Source organism: Helianthus annuus, chromosome 13 (assembly GCF_002127325.2).
Source record: "Helianthus annuus cultivar XRQ/B chromosome 13, HanXRQr2.0-SUNRISE, whole genome shotgun sequence".
Lineage (NCBI taxonomy): Eukaryota > Viridiplantae > Streptophyta > Magnoliopsida > Asterales > Asteraceae > Helianthus > Helianthus annuus.
The window spans coordinates 102,060,728-102,072,149 of NC_035445.2; the positions used below are offsets into that span (position 1 = coordinate 102,060,728).

At 38.8% G+C, this 11,422-nt stretch overlaps 1 protein-coding gene and 1 long non-coding RNA gene across 2 annotated transcripts; both read right to left on the reverse strand.

The window, feature by feature from the left end:
- Positions 1-1,590: 1,590 nt before the first annotated feature.
- LOC118485577 lies at positions 1,591-4,084 on the reverse strand. The gene is made up of 2 exons (XR_004876753.1): positions 2,269-4,084; positions 1,591-2,184 (listed from the first exon to the last, which is right to left on the reverse strand). It is a non-coding gene; the product is annotated as an uncharacterized LOC118485577 (long non-coding RNA).
- A 1,750-nt stretch (positions 4,085-5,834) lies between these two features.
- Positions 5,835-8,842, reverse strand: LOC110898848 (uridine 5'-monophosphate synthase). Its single transcript, XM_022145694.2, has 6 exons — positions 7,976-8,842; positions 7,461-7,544; positions 7,184-7,266; positions 6,535-6,622; positions 6,212-6,472; positions 5,835-6,125 (listed from the first exon to the last, which is right to left on the reverse strand). The coding sequence occupies exons 1-6, from the start codon at positions 8,750-8,752 to the stop codon at positions 5,997-5,999; spliced, it is 1,422 nt and encodes a 473-aa protein (XP_022001386.1). The 5' UTR covers positions 8,753-8,842; the 3' UTR covers positions 5,835-5,996.
- Between the last annotated feature and the right edge of the window lie 2,580 nt (positions 8,843-11,422).

The following is an 11,422-nucleotide window of genomic DNA, read 5'->3' on the forward strand; positions in this document are numbered from 1 at the left end:
CCCCTTCGCCTTCGACACCTTTGGCTCCCTAGCTCCAGAAGCTATCCGTTTGTTGACTAGGGTCCACAAGGTTGTCCATAACAGTTGCTCATCAACAGGGGGGCAGGGGTTTGTCTTTAATAGGCTAGGGTTTGCTATTCAAAAAGGGGTAGCGGCGCAGCTTTTGCTCGCTTACCTGCGCTATTGATGTAAAGTAATCAAATTTGAATTAGTAAACTTTATTAAAGCTTTCATCATAAAAAAATAAAACAAACAAAAGCTATTATATAAGATTTATTATCTTCTATTTAGTACCGAAAGTTCTAAAATATTAGTGTATTGGTGTAGAAAAGTAGTTTTTTTTAGATAAAAGTAAAAGTCTAGCTGAAATCTTACTGGAATTTAGAGAATTTGGCCGGAAACACTCTGGAATCTAGGAATCGCGCTGGAATCTACGTATGAACCATCACCAGGATAATTAAAGCGTGATTGCCTTGACTTAAAGCACAATTGCTTCGCCTGGAAAATGGGCCTAGACGCAAGAGGCGATGGCTTTTAACAACTATGATATGAAGTTATATATGTTGGAGAACTTGTTTTTGTCCCGCCCGCGTTGCGGGGCAATAAGCCGAATATTTCTCTCTCATAACATGTATGTTTGTACAGAGGATAAAATCGTAAATTATATTTTGAACTGGAGACGAAATCATAATTTTAAATAATTTTAAACTGAGAGCAAATTCATAATATTTTGAACTGTGGGCATAAACGTAATTTTGAGGTGAGCTCAGAATCGTAATTTTGAGCTAGAGGAAAAACAACATTTTATTTTAAACTGAGTGTAAAAACGTAATTTTAAACGGAGGGCGAAAAACCATAATTTTATTTTTAGCTGTGGGCACAAAATTAATTTTAAACTGAGGGTGAAATCGTAATTTTGAACCGAGAGAATAATCGTAATTTTGAGCTGGGGGCAAAAGCATAATTTTATTTTGAACTGGGTGCGAAGACGTAATTTTAAACTGGGGCATAACCGTAATTTTACAGCGGGTATAAAATAAAAAGCTGAGGGTAAAATCGTAATTTTTGAACCGATGGCAAAATCGTAATTTTGAGCTGCTGGCAAAAGGGTTATTATATTTTTTAGTTGGTATTATAGGCAAAAGTATATATATTTTTTTAACCAGGGCAAAATCGTATTTTTTAACAGAGGGCAAAATCATAGATCTAAGCTGGGGGCAAAGCATAAATTAGGCAATATCGTAATTTTTAATAGAGGAAAACATTTATGAAAAAAAAAAAAAACATTTATTAAAGTCAGCTGCCACTTTTGGCCAATAGTTCTCTTTCACTATTTCCGCCGACATTTCTAACTTAACTTTGTATGTATTGAAATTATTAAAAATAATACTCTGATTATATTTTATTTGTATGCATTTGTGCATATACCCCAGGTGTGTACATTGTTACACTTTAAAAAATCACGAGAGTAAAGATAAAATCGAAGAAAAAGTGGACGAAAGAAAATAACCCTTATTTTAATTAACTATATTCATTAAAATACTATTTACATGTGTTGTTTATGTGGTTTTTACAGTTCTGAACATAATATTGGTTCTGAAATGAAAATATTCGCGTTCTTGTATGCATATGGTCTAACTTTGTGTTAATAGGGCGAGAGAGCAACCAAATAACGCTAAAAACAACTTTCAACAGGTTTGTGGACGAATCAGTTCAGCTAGTTATGAAATATGATCAACGAGAGCTCGCCGTTCGGATAATGATTTCGTTGACTACCCTTTAACATGTGCACAGATGATTCTTCTAACCAAATCACACCCTATTCAGATGATTCTACCAACATTTTTTGTAGTTTCTTAGTTTACTATACGAACACTAAAAATTGTCTAAAGTAAAACCTTAATCCATATATTATAAAGGGGAAATCACCAATCTAGCCATTGACCAAAACCATTTTCAAAAATAGCCATCTGAGGCGTCTCTATGCAGACGTCTCACGGAAACCCAAGCAACTGAAGCGTCTCTCACAGGCGTCTCGCTAAAACCCAATTAAAAACGGACATGTGGCGCCACCTATTCCAACAACCAGCTGTCACCTCCACATGTATTCACTTGCAGACGTCACTTCCAACCCCAATCAACATGCATGTACATGCAGACGTCTCCAACACACTAACTTGCTATCTACTACAACAATATCACCATTAGATCCAATTGCAAGTTTGCAACAGTAGTTAAAGCATTACCTTGAAGATTGTCACTACTTACCTCACCACTTATGTCTTCACCTCAACCTGCAGACGGCACCGGAACAATCTCCAGCAATAGCTTGGACCCAAACGGCGATGAGAAAATGTCGGAGATTGCCAGAGACGTCTGCAACTCGGTTTGGGCACCATGAAGTACATGAAACATCCCTTTAAATGAAGTCCTACATGAAAGAGATCGCCGGAAAAAAGTAGTGCCGGAGACGTCTGCAACTCGGTTTGGAGATAGCCCAGACGCTTTAGCTTCTGCAAGTCCTTCAGGTGTATTAGAGACGCTTCAGCTACATCCCAAATGCCTCCACTACATTTGGATTTCACGTCGCTCCAGACGCTTGAAAGAGGGCGTGGTCAATAGCTAGTTTCGTTATTTCCCGTTGCATAAAATTTTTGAAAGGTCTTACTAAAAATTGGCTACACCATACCCACGAAACCGACCCGGGAACAGTAAACATTCTAGAACTCAGTTTTGGGTGTGTTTCAGACGACAACCTGAACCTGCCGTGCGACCCAAACTCCCAACTTGAACCCGTTAATTTTATCTTCATTTCCTTACCTCCGTAAACCTTTTTTCTACAAATGTATAATGGTAAAGGGGAAATGGACTGTATCACCCTCAACTATGCAAAATTGGCCAATACCACGCTCAACTTTCAAGTTGGCTCCCACCACCCCCAACTGGACACTTGGGTTGCTATGTCACCCCGTCGTTAACCGGACACTAACTAGGTTAGTTTTTTTTGCTGACGTGGCTAATTTATCTTATGTGGCATGCTGATGTGGATGTGGATCTGGAACATATTTATAAATAACAAAAAAATAAAGAAAAAAAACTTTATCCTCATCGATGTGGATTTGGATCTGCAATCCTAACTCCCCACACTTCACTTCACCACAACAATCCATAACTCTCCTACAAACACATAATTCATATGCCTCTCCGTAAGAAGCCAACCCTATATCCCATTCGAAATCCTCAAGCAATCACCGATGATTACCTGTATATCGGTTTGTATATGCTTCTTTTTGTTGCAATGACGGTGACTTTGTATGGTGTTGTGAGTTTGTGTAGTGAAGGGGTGGGTTTGGGCGGTGGTTGCAGGTGGGTGGTGGAGGTAGAGGTGACGGTGACGGAGGATGCCGGACTTGTGCTGGTTCCGGTCGAATGATGTGTAACAGTTGTGGTGGTTCTGGTACCAGTCGCCCTCTTCCGCCGCTGTGGACGCCTTACTCAAATGGAAGACCAAACAATCTGATTCCCAAATGTGTAACAGTTGGTGTGGGTGTACGGGGATGGAGTTGGTCGGAAGGTGGATGGTCTGGTGTTTGACCGGTGAATCAGAGACGGTGAAGTGCAGATGACGACGCCGGAGGTTGTTTAACAAAGAGGTGGTGGTCTTGAAGATTCTGATGCAGATGACGACGCCGGTGCACCTTCAACAAAAAGAAGAGATCTACAATGAAAAGCACTGAAAGTGGAGCGAGACAGTCGAGTGAAGATCTGGAGTGATCGGTTCTAATGTTCTTGGATTCGGGTATCATCCATGGTGCAATATAGATCATCCAGGATCAATGGCGAGTGCGGCGTTGAATCATCTAACCAATCCAAGATTTGATCCGAGTTCAGATCCGGATCCGGTTCTGCAAACAACATGGTTTTAGACATTGGAGTTGTGTTTAGTGGAAAACAAGGTAAGAACTTAGAACATTGAACAATGCTTGACATGGTTTCAGACATTGGAGTTGTGTTTTGGAAGATATGATTTATGTGTTGTGTTTTGGGAATTAATCTTCGTCTACAATTGATGAGGAGAAGATGAGTTTGTTTGGGAATTAGGGTTAAATTGATTTAAAGAGATGATATAACAAGTCTCTGTCCATGTATGCTTCCAACTCATCATCTAAATGCCACATAGGCTTAAAAAACTAACTCAGTTAGTGTTTTTTTAACGAAGGGGTGACAGTGACACCAAGTTGTCCAGTTGGGGGTGGTGGGAGCCAACTTGAAAGTTGGGCGTGCTATTGGCCAATTTTGCATAGTTTAGGGTGATACAATCCATTTCCCCAATGGTAAAACAACCTAGAGGCAGAGCCCTTAGCAAGAAACTAAAGACACAATCAGACATTAAACAAGCTTACATCAAAAGAAAGCCAACTATCATAAACCTTCGTATTTCTCTAGTACCAAATCCACCATAAAGTTGCCATATTGATACATCTGACTGCCTTCTTTTCTTTTTTACTGACCTGCAAATAGGAGCGTAAACGAGGCAGAGTGGCTCCAGAGCGACTCGGGACCGAATCAGTCGAACAAGTGATGTAGTGCGTGGTACGGTAAATGAAGATTACACGTTGATTCTACGAATACCCGTGTAGTTCTTCCCCAACCCCCAAATTGTAACCCCAAAGGCCACGGAATTTGAAGTGAAAAAACTGTTTTCTCAAAATTCAATTCTGATCGTTCAAATGACTAGGGCAATACATAAATAGAGACAGAAATTCGAAATGGGCCTAAAAAAGACAACGGGCCAAACAAAATGCCCAAAATACTTGAAAAAACATAAAAATGGAAAAAACTAATAGAAATAAGCGTTTTTTCGGCCCGGACAATGACCCAAACCGCCGTAGGCGTTTGCAGCAAGATAGAGCTTGTTCTCACGTTCGAATCGCCTGGTCGCACGTCCCAAACGGACCCCCGTAGCCCAAGTTAGAGCCATTTCAGTGAAGCCCCTTTTGTTACGCGGTCTTGGGCCTCCAAATACAAAATAGCCCGTTCCTCCACACTTGGGCCCGCATCAACAAGCCTGAGCCCGAGCCTAAAATATGACTCGTTTAGTTATCAAGATACAAAGCTCATTTAGGCTTGCGAGCCTAAACGAACCCAAACAAATTTTGTATTTTATTTTTTATATATAATATACCAATGGCGAGCCGAGCTCTACCCGAGCTTTGGCTCATTTAAGCTATCGATTTAGCTCGTTTAAAATTGTTCTCAAATTACCTCGAGCCGAGCCGAACTCGAGTTCTTGGCGTTTACTTTCGAGCCGATCTCGAGCCTAGTCGTAGTCGGGCTCGGCTCGTTTACACCACTACCTGCAATGCATTTCCTGCCTCCATTAGAGATCCATGACTGTGATGCAAGACTGAACTGCTGGAACTTTGACCCAAATGCTGATAGACCACCATACAGATCTCGCCGACAAGCACGATACAAGTGTATGGTTTACCAACTCATATATGCACAATACACATAAAAAGGCAAACAAAAATCAGATCAGAAAAACAAAAAATATAACTCATACCCGACTGTAAAACCACTCATACGCAGTTCTATACTCACCAGGTAGTTGCTACCCATACCCTGTAAGTTCACGGCTTTCCTCGTAGGCATTGCGTATATGCATTTACTTACTTATATGATTAAACACGAAACTCAATCCTAAATTCACCACAAAAGCTAACTTGAAATATCAAATTCTCAACTACACTAGTAATAAGATTTTTAACGACTTTAAGTTTATATCAACATCTGTCTACTGTCTATTATATTATTATACTATATAATATACATTAACGAATATGAGATCGATTTTAAGATAATTTGGTGGCTATCATCTAATACGAAACATGTACGGCTGTACAAAAAGCGTAAAAAGGCCAAGTCATAGGTAACAGATAATACATGGAAAGATGACAAACGCCATTGGCCTTTGTTATAGATTCTATACAAAATCACTCAACTCGCTTGCAATACGCATTCCAACCTTGTACTCGGTACTCCCGAGCTGCATCAACCGGATTATCGGCCTTTGTTATTCCACGACCGACAATTATTATATCACTACCCCTCTCAGAAATTACCTAAAAAACAAAATTTTTATTTTTCATCAACCCTAACAACATTAAAATTATTAACACAAATGTAAAAAACACACTTCAAAACTTACTGAATGTGGGGTGTTATATTGCTGGCCCAACCCATCACCGCCTTTAACCAACTGAACGCCCGGCGTTGCGTGAATAAACGCGGGATTAGACGGGCCCGAGCCCGTGGGCCACGATGCTGGATTAACCGAGATAAACCCGATCACAAAATCTGAATTCTCTTCTGCTATTTTTGCTGCTGCAGTTGTGTACTCTCCGTTAGCAAAATTACCAGCAGAACTCATTTCCGCAAGCAGCAGCAACCCTCTCCCACGAGGTAGACCCTAAAAGTCAACAGATTATTCAAACCTTTTTACGCCGAAAAAAGTCAAACGAGTCAACAAACCTTTAATTTCAACCCGTCAATGATCCCAGGACCGGAAATAATGTGACAATTCACTATATCTGCCCACTCCAATATACGAAAGATGCCCCTGTGTTATGATGTTAAACATATTGATTAGTTCACTTAACATATTCATTATACAAATCTTGAAATATTATTCGAGTAAAATGTCATTTTCATCCTTGAGGTTTGGCCAATTTTGCGACTTTCGTTCAAAAGTTTGTTTTTACGCATCTGGATCCAAAAGATTTGAAATCTTGCCATTTTCATCCGACTCGTTAACTCTATCCATTTTCTTCGTTAAATGAGGGCATTTCTGTCTTTTTAGCCATTTGTTTATTAAATTAAAAAAGCACTATAAGAAATAAAGACCCCCCTCTGTTGACTTTCTCTTCACACAAACCCTTTAATTATCACAAAAAAAAATGTTCAAAAAGATGATAATACCCTTGACTTAACATTAAAAAATGAATGGAGTTAACGTATTGGATGAAAATGGCAAGATTTCAAACATTTGGGTCCAGATGCGGAAAAACAAACCTTTGGACGAAATGCGCAAAAGTAGCCAAACCTCAGGGAGGAAAATGACATTTTACTCTTATTACTCTGTTAACAAGTTTGTTTGTTTAGGAAATTGTGTAATACTCACCCTTCATACTGCATTGTTACCGTGTTGCCAATGTCAGCAAACTTACGGTCCTCGAAAATAAGGAAATTATGTTTGTCTGCAATCTTGAGAAGATGCAATGAATGTTAGCGATCAATCAAGCAAGAAACAAGTTAATCATATATCATTTTAGTCAAGATTAGATAATCACTTTCGAAAAGCATATCCAAACAATCCTGCTTTACATGTATGTACAAATATATAAATTTCAAAATTAGAGACTGAAAGTCGAAACCTTTTTGAGAGTTTAGAGATATACCGAACGAAGCTTGGATCCGAAATCAGGAGTAAAATCAGGCAAAATGTCTACATGAGTTTTCAGCATACAGATCTCTGGTCCAATCTGGATGATAGATTAATAACCGACAACTGAGCCACGAAACCGATAATATTGAATCTAACAACAGATGTATAAAATAACAAGAAAATCGTACCCTTTTTTTTCAAGAAAACCAAAAACAAAATGTTCCACTAAAAACCATGAAGCCCGAACACAACACATATATTTATCTAAACAAGTCAAACGGGTTGGCAGTTGTAAATGAGTTGCAACAAATAGTTTTACGGGTCGTAAACAAGTAGACATTTTTAAATGGGTTGGATGGGTTTAAACATTTTGATCATAAACTATATATTTTTTAACTTCAATTATACATATATTAAACGGGCCAGACGATTTGACCCATTATTTTTTTTACAACCCGAACATGACCCGTTTATTAAACGGGCCAGGCACGCAAGCCCAATAAATGATAGTATTAATTATTTCGTCACCTTATCAGCAATTGCTAACAGTTCAGCTGCAGTGGAAACATCAGCAGCCAAACACAAATTACTCTTTTTCTCCACCATAATTTCAAACAATTTTCTCCCAGTTGGATTCTTAGCCAATTTAGCCCTCTCCCCATACGAAACCCTAACCCTAGCCGCCGAACAACCAACCGCCGGAGAAACATTATTATTCTCTTCCAAAAACCTAACCACCATCGCCTCCGTCTCCTCAGTAACCCTACCTTCCCGTTTCAAAACCCTAACCAACTCCCTAAGTTTCACCACCGAATGAAGCGTGATCCCACGCGCCGCCAAATTCTCCCTCCCGCCCTGCTCTCGATCAATCAACACCGCCGCATCAGTAACCCTAAGTCCGGCGGCACGGAGCGGCGCGGCTGTTTCAATAACCGACGCTCCACTCGTTACCAAATCCTCGACAATCAGACAGGTTTGATTAGGTTGAAAAACGCCTTCGATTGGTTTAGAAGGGCCGTAATGTTTGATTTCTTTACGGCGCATTAGCATGGGGACGTTGGAGGTGGTGGAGATGACGGTGGCAATGGGGAGGGCGGTGTAGGGTACGCCGCAAACGACGTCGTAGGATGTGGAGGGAGGGAGGGTGGAGATGATGGTGGAGGAGATTTGACGGAGGAGGTGAGGGTGGGAGATGATGAGACGGAGGTCGATGTACATTGGTGAAGTGATGCCGGATTTGAGCTTGAAGTTGCCGAATTTGAGAGCGGAGATTTCGTGGAGTTGAAGGATCAGTGACTCCACCATTGTTGGTTGATGACGGTTCAGGGGGAAGAAGATGAGAAATTTGAATTACTAAATAAAGGGGTATAGACCGGTGTGCATGATTCAATTCGGTTATTATTGCAACTATAATATAATAAAGTCATTAATTGGTTAATTTTTCGGTTTTCAGTTTGATTAATTTTGATTAATAACTAAATCTAACAAGGGCTAAATTTTTTCCTTAGAAATAAATATAATGGTGGTATAAATACATAAAATAGATTTATAAATACATGAAATGGATGTATAAATAAATGATATGAATGTATGAATACATGAAATAGAGGTAGGGCTGTAAACGAGTCGAGTCGAGTCGAGCTCGATGAACTCAATTCGAGCTAGCTTGGCTCAAGCTCGAATTTCAAATCGAGCTGAGATTTGAGGCTCGAGCTCGACTCGATTAAAATTCGAGCTGGCTCGGCTCGGCTCAATCTAGCTCAAACTAACAAAGAACTGCAAAATTTACTACTTAAAAAGGCTTAAAAATGAATCTCAAGGGTCGTAATTGCAATTTAACTTAACCAAATGGCTAAATATACAAGCATAAATATTTAGCTCACTTTATACATTGTTTTTACCTTCTTTTATAGAAGAGATACTCCCTTGATTTTTGTCTTCTGAGCGATGTGGGACAAAAAATTGAAGAATGTAAACCTTATCGAGCCGGCTTACGAGCTCACGAGCCGAGCCGAGCCAGGCCAAGCTCGAGCTCGGCTCGTTTACAAACCGAACCGAGCCGAGCTGGCTCGTTTACAACCGAACCAATTTCGAGCCGAGCTTTTTTCGAACTTTTTTCGAGCGAGCTGCGAGCCGCGAGTTTTTTGAACACCCCTAAATAGAGGTATAATTACATGAAATGAAAGTATATAACATGAAACACATGAAATGGAGGCATAAAAGCTAGAAATATATGAAAATATAAATGGTTCGGTTCGGTTAATCGATGGTACAAAACATGATCGATAACCGACTTTCGGTTAATTTTGGTTCGGTTTCGTTGGTTTTTCAGTTTGGTTTCGATTAACAGTTTGATTATTGCTCGCCTCTACCTCAAACAATAAAGACTGATATGACCCTTACTTCTTAAGAATGTTGAACCTTTGCTCTTAGAGTAAAATGCCCGGTGCAGTTCAAAAAAAGAGTAAAATGTCTGGTTGGTCTTTGTGGTTTGTAATTTTTGCAGAGTAGATCTCGAGACTTCAATAATTACAATGTGATCCCAATGGTTACAATTTTTAAATTTGTGTGATCCTTATCACTAACTTATTTTAACTATCTCAGTTCAGTGTGTGAAATGACTATTTTAACCCGAGGTCAAAAATAAAAATAAAAATAAATAGATCTTAGTTCAGTGTGTGAAATGACTATTTTAACCCGAGTTCAAAAATAAAAATAAAAACAACTAAAGATAAGTGGGTTTTGAAGGTGATATCAGTTTTCCTGGGGTCATGAGTATGTCAGGTATTTTTTTGTTTTTAAAACTTAATGATCACTTGAATAATTAAGGCTCACCCGTACGTAAGATAGTAGTATATGTGATGTCAAGTGAAAAACAAGATGTAATAAAGACAAATAGTTCCTGAGTATAACTACAATTTGCTAATAATAATGTAAGATTAACACAAAACAGAAAGATCAGGAAGCAATTTGAATGCTTGTTAAAGTAATCAGCCAAAATAAGAATTACGATCTCTTCCAACAAAAGCACAAAAGTATAAGGTTAGCATCAAGTAGACCGGTATGTACTAGTCTTCAGCCATCAAAGTAGATCGTTTCATCTTTGTATGTGTATCATCATGATTTAGGGAGTTGGTGGTTGGTGATGGTAATGCACGATGGAGGTGGTTTGGGGAGATGGTGGTGGTGGGTGGCTCTTGAAGGGTGGAGTAGGGAAGAAGAAGGTTGAGGCTCGTTTATTTCTATTTGTCTATTTAACCTTAGGGGCAGTGGCGGACTCAGAAAATTTTTTATGGGGGTGCGGAATATTTTTTAAAGATTTTAGGTCCGTAGGTATATAAAAAAATTTGGTTCATATCGGGTTAGTTCGGGTCAGGTAAAACAAAAGAACATCAAGCTAAAATTTATATAATCATCAAAAACATGTCAAAAGTCGTTACAAATATATTTAAAATGTCGCCATACGGGTTTTCATTTTTTGAAATCTATCCAAAACTTCTAGAGCTACTTTTCTAAGTAAGTCTTCTCTATATAATATATACAACTAATTTTCAACACTAAACACTTAAACAATAATCACCAAACTTCATAATTTTCAATTTTAAAATAAAGTCATAGTTAATTGTTGATTCCTTCTAAACCATTTAAACACACTAAACTTCAACTAAAACAACAAAATCAGCCAACTAAAGTTTAAAAAACAACAAAACAACTAAAATTTCAACCTTTTTTTAACAATTATATATTTCCTAAAAATCCAAATAAAACAAGAAACAACAAAATATCGAACCATACCCGGAAAGAGCGATGAAGATGTTGTTTTCATGATTTTGGTGGCCGGAATTGCAGTGGGTTGGTGTAACAACCCGCACTTTCGTGCGTTGTTACTGCTCGACATACTCGTTACGCCTAGCACCAGAGATTCGGATCATAATGTACTCACATCAGTTACATCGCTATATCACAATATTTTCG